We start from the raw sequence: 17,931 nt of genomic DNA on the forward strand, positions 1-17,931 counted from the left end.
CGTCAGTCTCGCGGTTTGACCTGTTTATGTTGGACTTTGTTGCCTTCCTGCATTAACACTTCTCCCCTGTTGCTCCTCTCTCTCCCTGTCTTCCAGAGTCTGCAGCTCTCCTCTCAGGGACAGTCTTCGGCAGCCCTCCGCTGACCACAGGCCCGCCCGCCCGGCATCTCTCATCCATATCATTCCTCTTTCCATCCACCCATCCTTCTCCCTGTCATGAAGGGCCTGTCCAGTAGTCGGAGTCACCATCACGTGGTCTCCTATGAGCCATCGTACGATCCACTGGGTCACCACGTTGACCGCAAGCCATATTTGATCAGTCAGATGGACATGCCTGTGCCCATCCCCATGCCGCATCCAACTGAGCTGTCCTACTACAACGCTCAGCGCACCCCATACCCCTCTGACAGCAACAGCATCGTCCCCTACGGAACCTTCCCTCGGAGGTGCCACTCCACCTCCTCGTCCCACCATCCTGAGGTAAAGGATGAGTGTATGGCCATGGTACCATATGTAGGAGGAGGAGGAGGAGGAGGAGCTGGAGGAGGCTATGGAGGTAAAACGCCCACCCGGGTCCCGGCAAACTTCGGGGACCCGTTTGAGCGTCAGCCGTCCTTTTCCCGAGACGGCTATCACACACTGCAGTACAAACGAGGAGTGCTGGCCCACAGTGGGGGGATGGTGGTGGGGGCCGCCAACAACAACAACAATGACAGCCCGGGGAGAATCCGCCACCTGGTCCACTCGGTCCAGAAACTCTTCACCAAGTCGCACTCACTGGAGGGCCCGCACCACACGCAGTCCTCCAAGGGCGCCAATAACGGGAGCGTTAATGGTGGCGGTGGTGGCGGAGGAGGTGGTGGTGGTGGTTCCAGGGCCAGCCCGGAGGGTGAGACCCCGCCGGTGGGAGGGCGCCACCGGAAGCGCAGCAAGAGCCGCGAGCGCTGTCGATCAGCGGAGCCCAAGCATCGAAGCCACCACCACCACCACCACCAGCTCCACGGCTCAGCGTCTGCTCCGGGCTCCGGCTACTGGAGCTCCGATGACAACCTGGAACGGGAGCTGTGTCTCTACCACCCTCACCACCACCAACCTCCACCCTCGCCCTCGCCCTCCATGTCCCCCTCGCCCATCGCCATGACGATGGGCCGGTACCTTGGCAACAACCCCCCCGACAAGTTCCCTCAGACTCCCCTCCCTAGCATCTCCTCCTCGCAGTCGCAGCAGTACTTCATGATGGACCCTTACGGCACGCTCAACGAGCACGCACACACCCACGCGCACCATGGCCACACGCACCACCACCACCCAGCACTCAAAGTGTCCCGGAGCAACAACGACGTCAAGTACGCGTCGTCCGCGTCGTCGGCGTGTGTGCCGGTTAGTGGTAGCAGCAATAACGGCGGTGGCGGTATCGGTGGAGGAAGCGGCCCCTTGCTGCCGCTGGGCCTTGTGGACGGGCCCCTTGTGAAGAAAGGGGCGTGGTCATCCAGCCTAACGGTGAGCAGGGCCCGAGAGGTCTACACCAACAACAGCAGCCACAACCAGCCACGAGCCGGCGCAGGATCCGGTAACCTAAACCTAGATAGAGCTCTAGTCAAATCTAAGGGCAGTCAGCAGCAGGAGCGCTCATGCCATTTCTTACAGGTAAATAATCCCTCACCGACTCCCATCCAAAACCAGTCGATTCACCCCCTCCCCCCACCTTTGTTGACCCCCTTTTCTCCACGACTTACTTTGCTCACCAATGTTTCCTCTAACTCAGCGGTTTCCAGTCCTGAGACGCTTCAGGTTTTCAGTCCAACCAAACACGTCCCTGAATAGACTCAGACATCGGCTGGACCGAGCCGACCAGTTTTTAGGAGTGAGTAATGAGCTCCAAGACAGGTACAGCACTCAGTAGTTCAGCAGGAATGACGTGGTAGTTTAAGGGTACCCCAATGCCAACAAGTCTTAATGCCCTTGAACTTTTCCACATTTTGTCACATTACCACAAACTTATTTTCAGTCAGACAACTCACAATTAAAATGCTTATTGCAGTTTCATTATGCATTTGGGTTTGGTGTCAAGGCTTCGACCTCATCACTCCCTGAGAATAGGATTTCATTAAAGTATAGAACGAATCACCTTCTTGTTTACAACTACTTCCGGGTAGAAAACCAGCATGAGAACAATAGTGACGGATGAGAGTTTCGCTATATATATCTAATTTTTCATGTCACTATATCGCCGTTTAGACTAATCTGATGTTTGTAAAGTTTATAAAACCAATGATTGGACAAACACTACTATTTATGTGTGCACATTTTTGTAATTAGTCATGGTTATCATAAAATTAGCAGGGCTAACGGTTACCTGTTGAACTTTAATAACTCGGTGACTCAATAAACGGTCCATGAAAAAATATTTTCTCCAGCGGATATCTATATCTATATCATATAGTTACAACATGACTGAGCTAACTGGAGTAGTTTCATGTCGTGTCCGACAACGAGAGGGTTTTAACAGCTGACGTCCTGATGTTAGCTTTGCTACTGCCGTTAGCTTAGCTACCGCCGTTAGCTGTTCCTGTCAGCTGAGCCACTGATGCTTTCTGTTCCCCCAAACTGGCGGGTGCAGAGCATCGCAGTCTCCGCCCACCCTCCAGAGGTGCATTGCTAATGAGCTGCTGGTGTTGTGCAGAAGGAGAGCCCTGGGAAATGGCCCAGGTTTTGTGATTTTGGCTAAAAACGTCATAATCACAATTTAAAGACCACAGAGAGTGTTTTAAAATAACCAAAAAGGGTCGCAGGAGGGGGACTTCAAATAGACCGCCAAATTGTTAGGGTGTGTATGATTGTGTTAGATATGTCATGTGAGTGATGCAGCGCAGCTCAAGTTGGCTGCCTGAACTAGCTCACAGGTTTCGCTTCATTTTATTGGGATTTTATGTAACGGACCAACACAAAGTAGCGCATTATTGTGAAGTGGAACGAAAATTATACATGGTGTTGAAGACTTTTTACAAAAAAAGTGTGGCGTGCATAGCCTATATGTATTCACCCCCCCTGAATCAATAATTCAATACAAGTCTTTTGGGGTGTGTCTCTACCAGCTTTGCACATCTACACACTGCAGTTGAGTCAGATTGGATGGAGAGCGTCTTTGAACAGCAGTTTTCAAGTCTGGCCACAGATTCTCAATAGGATTTAGGTCTGGACTTTGATTGGGCCGCTCTAACACATGGATATGCTTTGATGTAAACCAGTCCATTGTAGCTCTGGCTGTGTTTAGGATGGCTGTCCTGCTGGAAGGTGAACTTCCATCCCAGTCTTTTTCTGCCTCTAGCAGCTTTTCCTCCAGGATTGTCCTGTATTTAGCTCCATCCATCTTCTATCAACTCTGAGCAGCTTCCCTGTCCCTGCTGAAGAAAAGCCTCCCCACAGCCTGATGCTGCCACCACCATGTTTCACACTGGGGATAGTGTATTCAGGTGCAAGTAGGCCAAAAAGTTCAATATGGTCTTTGATTGGTAAAAAATCTTAAACATCATGTATCATTTTCCTTCCACTTCACGATTATGCGCAACTTTGTATTGGTCTATCACATCAAATCTCAATAAAATATGTTTAAATTTGTTGTTCTAACATGACAAAATGTGGAAAAGTACAAGTGGTATGAATACTTTTGCAAGGTGTCATGAAGTAATGACTGCTAACTGCAGTCCAACAGAAACACTCACTTCACCCTGAACCAGGCAGTGATCAGAAACGCAGCCTCTGAGGTTCTTTCAGTGGATAAATGTATTGACGTGTCCTGAAGACTATGGAGTTATTTTTGTCTCATAAATATCTGTAAACGCACAGAAGGTGATCTACAAATGTTCCTTGGTTTGCACACGTGTTTTGCTTTTTTTTTTCACCAATCACACACACACGCATCTCTTTCCGCAATGACGTATTTCTGAGACAATCCTGCCGAGATCCACAAACTCACAGCTGGTGATTCACAAAGGGCCGCTCTCCTCACCAGGAGGGGCAGTGTTGGCAAGTAGCTGAATGAAAACTAACGAAGAAGACTGCTACTGGCTTATAGAGTGCCGAAGCGGAAGCAGGAAGTAACAGCCCCATGGGACCTCAATTCGAAAAAAGGCTCCATAGAAATGAACGAGACTGCAAGATTTATTTCGTGATCCGTTTGAATTGTGCCATGACAAAAAAATATGTCCTCTACCTGTTTAAAACATCACGTTTCATGCCGAGAAATCAGCAGTTTATCGTAAAACGGCAACAGAAGAATGTATTTTGTGTGACGACGCTCTACGGACTACAGATTTGCGTCCCACAAAAAATACGTCACCAACTGACACGGGAAAGGGCGGCATTTGGTGTGTGACGTCACCTACGCGACTTGTAGTCTTTCTGGTTACGGATTCTTCCGAATTTTATTTTACAATAGTTTTACAACAAACTGCTGATTTCTCGGGATGAAACGTGATGTTTTAAACAGGTAGAGGACATATTTTTTTCTCATGGCACAATTCAAACGGATCACGAAATAAATCTTGCAGTCTCGTTCATTTCTATGGAGCCTTTTTTCGAATTGAGGACCCATGGGGCCGTTACTTCCTGCTTCCGCTTCGGCACTCTATCTCGAGAAATTATTTTAATTCCCACTGTTAATGCGTCACTTTATTAAGTTTTAATGTTTTTTCATGCGATAAAGTAACTGTTTAGATCCCCAATATGCGGTTAGTTTATCCAAATGACGCCTGTTTGGAAGTTTGCTCCGCCGTTCGCGGAGCAGTGAAGCTCCATCTGTGGAGCAGCTAAGCTAACTAGGCTACCACCGGACGAGCGGTCTATCACAGAGGCTACAGCCGGGCTGCTGTGGTGGTCGGCCGGCTAACCTCCGCTGTCATCCAGGTCTCCCCCGGCTCGTTTTTTCCCCCGGAATGACGAAGCTGGTTAGCCAGCCCACCGCAGCAGCCCGGCTTCTGTTTAGATCTGATTAGATGTTTAGATGTTAGACTGTTTAGATCCCCAATATGTGGTTATTTTTATCCAAATGACGCCGGAGCAGTGAGGCTCCACCTGTGGAGCAGCTAACTAGGCTACCACCGGACGAGCGGTCTATCACAGAGGCTACAGCCGGGCTGCTGTGGTGGTCGGCCGGCTAAGCCGCGGTCTCCTCCCAGGGGAAAAAACGACCTGCATTGTTAATGTCAACTGACTGACCGTTTCATTGTAAAACATTTATTTATTGATGTAGCGGTGGTGATTGTACATAGCCCATTATAGACTAAATAGTTTTGTTTGTTGATATAGCCTACTACACCACTGAATGAGACAACATTTATCTCCTAAAAATAATTCATCCAGCCGGCGGTAAACCTCTAAAAAACTGCCGGTAGATTGATGGGCTCCTTTTCTCCCCTGGGAGGACGACGCAGATTAGCCGACCGACCACCTCAGCAGCCCGGCTGTTGCTTCTGTGATGATCCGCTCATCCAGAGGCAGCAACCGGGTTGAGGCTTGGTTTCTCCCCTGGAATGACGCCGTGGCTAAAGCCAGGGACACACCGAGCCGACCGTCGGGCGTCTGGCCTCGTCGGACGGCGTCGGCAGCTCGTCTGTTTGGTGTGTTCCTCTCCGTCGGGGAGCCTCGGGTCTTGTCGGATCTCATCGGGGCCGATTGAACATGCTCAGTCGGGACTCGTCGGCCGTCGGGAGAGTAGACTCGTCGGGTACTCTGATTGGCTGTGTGCTAGCTATGGCGATTCTGATTGGCGGGCCTAAGCGAATCAGCGCGGTGTGTGGGAGGGACGGAAGTGACCACAGTAAACAAACGGTGTCCTAGCCTGTGCTACAGTAAAAATGGTATACAAAATAAAAAGAGGAGTAAAGCAATATATTAAGCGGCAATATATATATATTTAAACATCAAAGATGTTCAATCAAACCCGCATAGTTTGAAACAACGTTCAAAACACACACAGCTCACAACTAAGCATATAAAGCCCGCTAGCTTAATGCTAACGTGTAATGTAAAACACCATAGATGGGCTAACAGAAATTAGCATCGGCTATCGCCAATTCGCGGCAACCGAGCCACAGCAGTAAGCTGCTAAAAACTGTTTTAAATCGGCTTTAGCGCTGTTAAAACGTGGCTGGTTAATTTGTTTTGGGGAGATAAATGTTGGTCTCATTGATGACATTAAAGCAGATATCAGTGGAATGTTTTTGTTAATATAAGTCCTAAATAGTCCTATTTTCCGTCAGCAATCACTTACATGAAGTATTTCAGCCTAAACACGAGTCTCTCCGTCACTCTGCTCTGCTGTAACCCGAGGAGAAAATTTTCCTTGTGGGATACAAGTGTTATCCAATGAGGAGAGAGAACGGCATGAAGGGCTGTGTGTGCAGCCAAGGGATGCGCGTGAATGTGGTGACGTAGCACGAGGACCAATTGATGCCTGACAAGGGCGGGGGCTGCTAACTCATGGTGCGTTCAAAGAAACTCGTACTTTGTGTTTTTCCTTCCTGTGAAGTCATACCAGTTCGATCTGGTACGAGTTCACGGGTCGGAAGTTACGAGTGGCCGTTATAGGGAACTTTCACAGACAACAGGATGGTAAAAACACGAGCTACGGGTTACCTGGAACGCTACCAAGTCGTAGTTGTGACTTGAAGCTGTAACTTACGGTTTCAAAAGCCTGCCTTGAACGCAGCATTAGCCGAAACGGCCGTGAAGCTGATATCTGCTTTAACTGTGGCAGTGGCATTAGTTTGTTTGAATGAACAGTGAGCAGGGCTGCCCCTGGTCTGTATTGGTCTGTATTTCTATGGGGGAGTCCTCGCCACTCAATCGCTCTGGTCGGCAGTCGGGGCAGTGTGTTTCACTTTTTCCTTTCTCCCGACGAGAGGCGACAGACTCGTCGGCCAAAGCCGTCGGCGTCGAGACGCGTCGGGAAGCGTCGTGGCGGTGTGTCAGGGGCTTTAGCCGACCGACCACCACAGCAGCCCCGGCTGCTTCCTCTGTAATGATCCGCTCATCCAGAGGCAGCAACCGGTTTACTGAAGTGCTCGTTTTCTCCCCCGAGAAGACGCCGTGGCTTCGCCAGCCGACCACCACAGCAGCTCGGCTGTAGCCTCTGTGATAGACCGCTCGTCCGGTGGTAGCCTAGTAGCTGCTCCACAGGTGGAGCCTCACTGCTCCGGCGTCATTTGGATAAAAATAACCACATATTGGGGATCTAAACAGTCTAACATCTAAACATCCAATCAGATCTAAACAGCAGCCGGGCTGCTGCGGTGGGCTGGCTAACCAGCTTCGTCATTCCGGGGGAAAAAACGAGCCGGGGGAGACCTGGATGACAGCGGAGGTTAGCCGACCACCACAGCAGCCCGGCTGTAGCCTCTGTGATAGACCGCTCGTCCGGTGGTAGCCTAGTTAGCTTAGCTGCTCCACAGATGGAGCTTCACTGCTCCGCGAACGGCGGAGCAAACTTCCAAACAGACGTCATTTGGATAAACTAACCACATATTGGGGATCTAAACAGTTACTTTATCGCATGAAAAAACATTAAAACTTAATAAAGTGACGCATTAACAGTGGGAATTAAAATAATTTCTCGAGATAAGCTAGTAGCAGTCTTCTTCGTTAGTTTTCATTCAGCTACTCGCCAACACTGCCCCTCCTGGTGAGGAGAGCGGCCCTTTGTGAATCACCAGCTGTGAGTTTGTGGATCTGTGTGGATCTCGGCAGGATTGTCTCAGAAATACGTCATTGCGGAAAGAGATGCGTGTGTGTGATTGGTGATCCACAAATGCAGAGTCACACTTCACAAACAGAATTTTCGGTTTTACAAATGGCTTTTTTGTTTTTACAAATGGAAAATTATACATTTACAAATACACAATATATTTACAAATACACATTTATTTGTAAAAACCAAAATACAAGTTACAAATTAGAAATTTGTATTTGTGGATAGCAAAACATGTGTGCAAACCAAGGAACATTTGTAGATCACCCCTTGTGGATAGCAAAACACGTGTGCAAACCAAGGAACATTTGTAGATCACCTTCTGTGCGTTTACAGATATTTATGAGACAAAAATAACTCCATATGAAGACAGGGAGTCAGCAGGATGAGCTAACGGCTTCTCTGCTTTTAAGAGGTCTTAAATTATAACGATGTTCAGGGGCTCTTCTGTGCCACTCAAATTCCACAGTACTGGAACAGTTTAGGCAATCAGGCATTCTGGGAAAAACTCAGCAGCACCTCCTAGTCTTGAGATCACACCCATCTGGTCATGTTAAGATCCACGAGCAGACAGGGCTTACCTCACGTCTGAGCAGGGACGTCCCTGACTTTATCAACTGGGGTCCCTTTCTACCTCAGTCAGTCTGTGTGTTGGTTCATTGTTTAGTTGGAATGAAAACTGCAGATTAACCATGACTGGACATCACTGTCTAAGGCTGGGGACACACTGAATTATCATATACACACAATATGAACGGTACACACAGTCAGCTCACACACAGCTTTCAGATCATATTTATATAAATACCGGTACATAATGATATAATCTACTGTACAGGGTCAGTGGTCACTATTAAATGTATTTAATTCCTTGAGTTTTTTTTGGCGGCTTTTATGTCTTCAATTGATAGGATAGACAGAGAGAGAGCTATACGATGCCCCTTAATTTCCTTTAAAGGGATAGTTCAACATTTTGGCAAACTGGCCCATTGCCATAATCCCTATAGTTTTAGGAGTAGGTTTGTTATCTTTAATTGTTGGTGCAAGCTATTTTTAGAATGGCAGAGCAGAGTCGCAAGCTGCTCAGAGCTGCACTATGGAGGCTAATGGGATTTCTTGGTTTTCCTAATCAAATTCATCAAATACACAATCCAACAACTCCAAAACACTCTGGTGGACAAGATGTGACCTGCACATTCACCACGCTATGAGATAATAATCGAGACAGAGTTGTTTTAGAGGTAAATGCAGAGACTGCTTGCTGAAAAACTGTCCCTGACAGGAATATGCGTCAGCGGTTTTGCATGAATTTACCTCGAAAACAACTCTGTCTCATAACGTTCTGTTATTATCTCATAGCGTGGTGAATGTGCAGGTCACAACTTGTCCACCAGAGCGTTTGGAGTTGTTGGATTGTGTATTTGATGAGTTTGATGAAGAAAACCAAGAAATCCCATGGCCCTCCGTAGCGTAGCTCTGAGCAGCTTGCGGCTCTGCTCCGCCGTTCTAAAAACAGCTTACACTGACAATTAAAGGTAACGAACCTCCTCCCTCTGACTGGCACCAGGTCAGTAAGCATGTGAAGCTGATTCTCATTCACATCAGTAGAGTTATCAGTCAGATGTAGCTAGTGTTATTAGTGGTTGATCAATTTTGCTTCATTGATTAGCCAGCTCATATTTAGAGCCATATTTATTTATCATATTTGTATATTACCTGTCAGCATGCACCACCGCTTCCACAATAAATTCACACTGCTGCTGTTTCACACATGTAAATAGAATCATTGGACCAATGAGTCGGCCCATTGGTCCAGATCAGCCTGGTCCCACTCCACAGCTCCGTCATCACAGCAGGGACAGGTGCACATACAGTGCGTCCACAGCCTTGGAGAGGAACATTGCTCCCTATCACCACCAGTCTATTTACTCTGATCTCCGGAGAACCCACACACCCCCCACCCCCCCACTGCCACCTCCTCCCTCTCCTCCACCACTCCCCCACCCCTACTCACCCACTCCCCCCCCTCCTCTTGCCTTTTCTTCACTCACCACCCCTCCAAACTCACCCCCACGCTTCCTATCAACCCGACCCCACCCCCCCACCACCTCCACCTCCTTTTACCTCCTCTTGGTTTGGAGAGCCTCCCTCTTCCTTCTCCTCTTCCTCCTCTGTCCTCCTTTTGAGTTGAAGAGAGAAGTAAGTGCAGAGCCAGTAGCAGCCTTACTCTCTGAATGCTAGGTGATGACATGAACTCATGAAGAACAACATCCTCTCCTGTTTGTAGACTTCATTTTTAATTTAGTAGTGCTTCCCTTTTCCTGCCTCTCTGCCAGCTCTTGTGCCTCTCCTCAGTCTTTGTGTGTCTCTTGGCTCGTTGTTGTTGTGCCGTGCCGTACCGTGCCGTGTTGTGTTGTGTTGTGTTGTGCTGCCGTTTGAAGTGCTGCTGAAGTGTTGGGGAGGTGTTTAACGACAGAGTACACAGGAAGCAGGGGAGGCTGCGAGTCTGTGGCAGTTAACCAGTGTAATTCAACACAATTAAGATTAGAGGGGGATTTGGGTCCAGATCGTGGATGTGAAATCAGTTGTTTTTGTTTATTCAAGGATGTTCAAAGTTAACCATGTTGTTATCATAGTAGCTAACCATGGCAACAAAGATTCTTGAATATTGCGAAAGCATTTAATTTAACTCAAATTAACACATTTCCTAAACCTAACCAAGCCACAATGGTTATTATGTTATTCATTATGTGGCTCCATTAGTAACCGTGGCAACCTAGAGGGTTAAAAATCCCCCTGTGTGGTTGCTCAGATTGGAGCATTGGTTACACTTCTTCTCATTCTTCTTGTTGCCGGCAGGATTACAAAGAACGTACTGCACTGGGAACAGGACGTCCCATAACTACTGTCATGTTATGGGTGAGCAGCTAGCAGTTAGCACAATGTTAAAGGGATAGTTCAACATTTTGGCAAATTCACCTTCTGTAATAATCCCTATAGTTTTAGGAGTAGGTTCATTCCCTTTAATTGTCGGTGCAAGCTGTTTTTAGATCGGCGGGGCAGAGACGCAAGCTGCTCATCTAACGCAACCGAGGCGAATGATACTTTCACCTTTCCCTCATCAAACTCATCAAATACACAATCCCACAACTCCAAAACACTCTGGTGGACAAGTTGTGACCTGCACATTCACCACACTATGAAATGATAATGTATAGTTATGTAACATAACGATACATGAAGCAAATACTCTTGCGTTTTTGAAATCACTCCGCTCAGCAGCCATGTCTGGAATGTAGTTCCAGTTACGCATTTGCCTCGTAAACCACACCGTTTTGTAATGTTATATTTTTATTTCATTGTGCGGTGAATGTGCAGGTCACAACTTGTCCACCAGAGCGTTTTGGAGTTGTTGAATTGTGTATTTTATGAGTTTGGTGAGGGAAAGGCGAAAGTACCGTTCACCTCTGTTGCATTAGCTGAGCAGCTTGCGTCTCTGCCCCTCAGATCTAAAAACAGCTTGCACTGACAATTAAAGGTAATTAACTTCCTCTAAAACTAAAGAGATTATGGTAATAGGCGAATTTGCCAAAATGTAGAACTATCCCTTTAAGGTTCCACTTAGTAAATATTGAGTAAGTGAGGCTTTGAAATGAGGGAGCAGCACGAGTGTGAGATATCCATTGTGAGATTTATTGATTAGATAATAAAAGAGTCATTCATGTGTCTATTCATGTTTTTAGAGTCAGTTTAACCTGAGCCATCATCACATCACACTCATACAAGGTCAGTAGTGTACAACTGTTAGCTATCTTTAGTGTTGGATCAGTACTGTGTATCAGCTGATGTACTGGCTCAGATTTAGATGTGTGTAGGCTCGTGTGGCCTTAGTTTCCGGGAGTTGCCGTCCCAGTTTGCTGTTGAACTCTGGTCTGCAGGATTTGTCCTCAGTCTGGTTTTCAGTGCTACAAGCTACATGTCAGAGCTGATTATCAACAGAACACACTCAGGCTCTGATTGTGGTCACTTCTGATCATCTCTTAGGAGTCAACTGATGTAGCTCATCTTGTCTTGTTAGAGTTAAATGACCTCCCCAGCACCACTACTGTTGTTGATGTGTTACTTGTACTGTGCTGTGTGGGTAACCTTGTGATTCAGTGTGTGTGTGTGTGTTTAGGGATCCCGTTACACAGTACACATGTATGACACACATCAGAGTTACCGACACAATTGATATTTCTATCATAGACAGATGATTTATCCACTATGTCCCTGTTCACCTGTCACCTTGGTATATTCAGGACAGTGTGGGGTGAGTTAGTATAAGTCCAATACACCTTCAACACACTCAGCGCAGATGTTCCACAGTGAATAACATCTGGAAGCTCTGAGGACGTATACAACCTCAGAAAGTCAGAAAAAAATCAAATTAATTCAGTAAAGATGATTAAAAACAGAATCACTTGAGAGTTGATGACACCTTTATGTCGACCTGCACTAGAGCAAAAATGTTCATCGGGTCCCAAAGGGAACATCAGTGTCTCCTGAGGGTTATTTAAAAAACAGCAGAATCCCCCAGAGAATGTTGTGAAATGTGGATTACAATATATTGTGTCCTCTGAATGACAAAAAAAGTTTTTTAAGCCAATTAATGGTCTTTCAGAGAAAAGCGGTGGTTTCCATGGTAACTTAATAGGCTACATGAGAGGCACAAACAGGATCATGGGCAGTGTGGTGTGTTTCAGGAGTAGACCTGTGTGCAGGAGACACAGATCATTTAGACTGTGTCTGTGTGGCTCCTCTCATCAGCTGTCACACACACAGGAATTCACTCAGTCTGCAAATGAAGTCCTAAAGCTGACAGGGGATCAGCTTTCTATGGGGATAGCCTTATAGTTATAAGACTGAGAGCTAGAACTATACTTTTCTCAAATATTCATATTGTGTCATTAAAGGATAATTACTGGTTTTTACAATCTGGACCTTATTTCTAGCATAAAATACGATCATTTACTCACCCAGATAACTTTGGTGTCATTACAAGTCGTTCTGACGAGGGCAGCGGAATGCAGCCTCTAAATAACACATTATCTGCCGTGAAACTTGTTCATTTCACCAATATTTTGTTATGATAGGCTAGTGCTATTCCCCTCTGAGTCCAGAGTTAGCTGTTATCAACATCCGTGGTCTGTAGGTTGACCTACTGACCTCTGACCTGGATGATGTCATCTCCGACCGCGGTGCGGCTTGTTGCTACCGCTAATGCTACGGTTCGTTTCTGCGTGTTTCCGACTTGTCAGAATAAAATGAGCAGCTGGATGAAGTTCAGCTTCCACAGGCTTCCTCTCCTCAACCTGGACTCACTAAAACTCTGGCTAGTTGAGCTAAAAATGGACCCAAATGCCGAAGTGGAATGATTATTATCAGAATGAGACGACATCATCCAGGTCAGAGGTCAGTAGGTCAACCTACAGACCCCGGATGTTGATAACAGCTAACCCCGGACTCAGAGGGGAATAGCAGTAGCGTATCATAACAAAATATTGGTGAAATGAACGAGTTTTGCGGCGGATAATGTGTTATTTAGAGGCTGCATTCCGCTGCCCTGTAGACTCACATTATATGGATATACGCGGCTCTCGGCTGGATCTAATTTTGTCGGAACGACTTGTAATGACACCAAAGTTATCTGGGTGAGTAAATGATCGTATTTTATGCTAGAAATCCAGATTGTAAAAAACAGTTATTATCCTTTAAGGACAGTGTCACGATGGGACGTTGATCTGTTGAAACACGGTCTGTAACTGCTGCCTCCAGTGGATGTCTCCGTCAAAACAGTAATAAAAGATGCCTTCGGGTAACACTGTGAAACGTTCAGGAGTCCTCCTCTCCATTACAAACACACCGGGAGATTAAAACCAGCAGAAAACACTAAAATAAAACAGTTTGACTTGAAACATCAGTGAGTCACTGATGCTCTTCAGTGGACACAGCTGGACGTCTCCAACAGCTGGAGCTGAGCTCTCTAACATCTACTCAGCTTGTTTCTCTGAGAACTTCACATCCAGACTCATCTGCTCCAAATACAGAGATGAAAAAGTGTGTAAGGCTTAAAACTAGATCAAAGTCAATGTTGAGCTTCTGTGAGACAAACACACTGACGCATGATTATGGAGGTTATGATTTGAGCTGATGGAAGCATTTGGGAAACTCATATAGACAGACACATATAGAACACAGGTCTGATTGTTTTAAATGGTAGATTGATATGTTTATTTCTGTCATTCAACAAAGAGTACAATGCACATATATCTTATAAATGTGATCGAAAAGGTGTAAGCTGAAGCTATGAGCTCACGACGCCTACCCTTCTCACCTATTTTACAATTAGCCGACTTATGATTTCCTCCTCCATTGTGATTTTGCAAAGGCAACAATACCAATCGAATACACAACTCCAGTCAACAATTTGCCCAAGCAACAATCAAACAACATTACCTAATTCCCAGAAACCAAAAACAGTTTGCTTATATTTATCAATTATCTTATTTGATTTGATTTTATCTTATAGACTTTAAAATCTTTGGAATGTCTCATATAATTTCAATTCCTCCTCAAGATTGTTCCATAAATTCACCACATACATCTATTATACATTTACAAATTCTGATAAGGTTTGTGCTATAACTTTCAGTCAGTTTTCATTAGGATGTATGGTCGAGGTAGGTGATGAGACATTTCAATAAATAACAAAAATATAAGAGATGCCTGTGTTTGACTCTCCAGCTAATGAATTACTTAAAGGGATAGTTCAACATTTTAGCAAATTGGGCCATTGTCGTAATCCCTGCAGTCTGAGGAGTAGGTTTGTTACCTTTAATTGTCGGTGCAAGCTATTTTTAGAACGGCGGAGCAGAGCCGTGAGCTGCTCAGAGCTACGCTACGGAGGCTAATGGGATTTCTTGGTTTCCCTCATCAAATACACAATCCAACAACTCCAAAACACTCTGGTGGACAAGTTGTGACCTGCACATTCACCACGCTATGAGCTAATAACGGAACGTTACGAGACAGAGTTGTTTTCGAAGTAAATTTATGCAAAACTGCTAATGCGTGTTCCCGTAAGGTGCAGTTTATTCGGCAAGCAATCTCTGCATTTGCCTCAAAACTCGTAACGTTCCGTTATTATCTGGTGAATGTGCAGGTCACAACTTCGTTTTGGAGTTGTTGGATTGTGTATTTGATGAGTTTGATGAGGGAAACCAAGAAATCCCATCAGCCTCCGTAGCGTAGCTCTGAGCAGCTCGCGGCTCTGCTCCGCCGTTCTAAAAACAGCTTGCACCGACAATTAAAGGTAACGAACCTACTGCTAAAATTTTAGGGATTATGGCAATGGGCCAATTTGCCAACAATGTTCAACTATCCCTTTAAGATTAAAGTTCAATTAAAATGATGCAAAAATCATCCAAAAACTCCAGACAGGTGGGTGTAAATATGTTCTTTCACATGAGCGAGTGTATGATCACCCAAACCCAGGCTGGAGTGAGAGAAGCAGGATGAGAGTGTGACTTATATCAGATCACAGTGTTGTGAACAGTGTGAACATCCAGAGGCAAACGTCTCTTACCCTGTCACATTTCAGCGGCAGTATGTTCATACACCAACAAGTCGTCACACCACATGACTAAAAAGGTCAGAGAGACTGCTCATTGGTTTCTGTTTGACCTCACAGAGAGAGAGAGAGAGAGAGAGATTCATCCCAAACAGAATGTGTGAGCTGATCTGTGATCTGCCATCAGAGCCACTCTTCTTGTTCCACTGTGCTTTTATTATTTAACAATGTTATTACTGAGCATCGTTTCATCTGTTGCCATAGTGATGGTTGTGTCGAGGTGATAACAGGGTTAGACTTTAACATTTGCTTATGGTTCGACTTATTTAAGGTTAAGTTGCACGGTTGTTTGAACTGCTCATAAGACTTTTTAGAAAAAGGAAAAAAAAAAGTTTCTCTGAAGCTCAAAGACCAAGATTTAAAAGCATAAAAAAGTAGGAGGAGAGAGCGAGCATTCATTTTAAACTTCAGAGTGTTCTGTGAAGAGCAGCTTCACGTGGTCGCATCAGGAGGAGAACGACAGCGAAGCCCCCACTCCCCCATCCCTCCCGGTGCCCTCGGCTCTATCTGTTCAATCTGCAAAATGATTATCTCCAGCATCTCGGCAGCACAGACGCAGTACCTGTTATCTCTCACGCTGCCGCCCGAAGCGATCAAACAACCAAGTGTTGCCACGGAAACAATGTACAGGCTGTAATATGAAGCACACACATACACCGTGGGTGCTGTGTGCAGACCTGCTGTATGGATGTCACATGCAGAGTGGCTCATTTCTTAAACATGGTTGTTGTGTATATAATATATAGTTAAAAATGCCTGGTGTCTCCAGAGCTTAGCCTCGGCCCTGACGACAGCCTCAGCAGCTCCACTTGCTCCTCAGATACATCACAGAGTGCCGAGCTGCAGTGGAAGTGAGGCCTGTGCGTGGGTGAGAGCCGCTGCTGATGCTGCTGCAGCTGGTCCTTTCCCCGCATTCGCTTTTTATAGCCAAACTGCTCATTTGTGTCTCCTTGACGTCACACACACACACACACACACACACACACACACACACACACACACACACACACACACACACACACACACACACACACACACACACACACACACACACACATACAGAGAGAAGGAGCGAGACATTTATCCCAGCAGAGCTGTTCCCTCAGTGATTCACATGTAATTAGTCAGAGTAGTGGTGCAGCTCTCCTGCTGTCTGTCTCTGTTATTGTCTGTCAGAGTCTCTCTCTGGCCTCCAGTCTGAAGCTGGAGCTGGGAAACACTCACAGGTTTGACCGGGGTGGCTCCGGCTGGGTGAGCATGCTCATGAGGTGTGGCTAATTAAGATAACGAGCTGGAGATGACCTGTATATCATGCACAGCCTCCTCACACTTCATACGCCTCGTTGTGGAGAGTAAGGGTTCAGGTGAGAAGCCGAGGTGTCTGTGGACTCAGGAGGAGACAGGCAGGGTTTATGGAGATGTCATTTACTGACACAAAGTGAATTGAGTGATTAGCCCATCGTCTCTCTGCCAGTTGGCTCATCACACACAGCTGACAGTGATAGCATTGATAATGCAGATCCTCCAGAGTTCTGATTTTGTCCTTGAAAAAGTTATAACTATCAAAATCAGTTGATCTCAAAGGGGGAATATAATGGAAATAGGCTATCACTTTCTGAAGGCTATTTATATTTAAGTGTTTGTCTTGCTTTCCGGCTGTAAAATGTGAGAATTGACAATACTTTTCAGGCTTCCTAGTTTGAAATCCATGTGGTTTTACAAGCTGTTGTCAGTTGTCATCCAATGATGTCATTAGTTTTCGAATTTGCATATTACCACCCCTACCTGTACCGGTAGAGGGGGCGGGGTGGGGTGAGCAGTGGCTCATTTGCATTTAAAGGGACAGACACTGAAACCAGATGTGATGTTTGATCCTTGGGGTATTTTGACCAAAGCATGTCACAGACATGTCTTTAAGACACCTGGGAACTATTTTAATTTGTGGAAAAGGGGCAGAATATGTCTTCATATACAGGTATTTCCATGTGTAGTGTGATTATAAAGCAGCTCTAGGTTCTTTAATACTGTGAAACTATCAAAGCGTCAGTCCACAGAGAAATGACCACAGCCTGTATTCAGACACTGGGCCTTAAAACCAGCTGTCAGGACTTCCTGTGACTTTGTGAGGTCACAACAAAGAGCAGCTCAGCGTGAGCCTCAGAGCCTCCTCTCTTCTGATTGGTTGACACTGACCTGTTGTTAATAGAGCTCCAGAGAGAAGCCTGAAAGAGGAGATGTAAAAACTACACTACAATAGTTTTATGGTTCTTAAAACCACAAATATACCTTCTTATGGACCAACCCTTTAAATAAAACACAGAAGAATAGGAAAATATGGTTCATGTTATGTATTAGGAAAGATGCAGGACTTATATTAGACATTTCAGGAGCATTTATATAAAATATGTTTTTTTGTGAAGTATATTTTTGGGAGGATTTTTTTTACCTTTAAATTGATAGGATAGTTGAGAGAGACAGGAAATGGGAGGCAGAGAGAGGGGGATTGACATGC

General features: G+C 45.7%; 1 protein-coding gene across 1 annotated transcript in view; it reads left to right on the forward strand.

The window, feature by feature from the left end:
• Positions 1–216: 216 nt before the first annotated feature.
• LOC311000982 (disks large-associated protein 1-like) overlaps positions 217–17,931 on the forward strand; it is a gene marked incomplete at both ends in the record, with an annotated part of 103,135 nt that continues 85,420 nt past the window's right edge. The window contains one exon of the mRNA XM_083991915.1: positions 217–1,647. Coding sequence (XP_083848041.1) covers positions 217–1,647 — 1,431 coding nt within the window. The remainder of the gene's footprint in view (positions 1,648–17,931) is intronic.

Source organism: Trachurus trachurus (assembly GCF_905171665.1).
Source record: "Trachurus trachurus genome assembly, chromosome: 17".
Taxonomy (NCBI): Eukaryota; Metazoa; Chordata; class Actinopteri; order Carangiformes; family Carangidae; genus Trachurus; species Trachurus trachurus.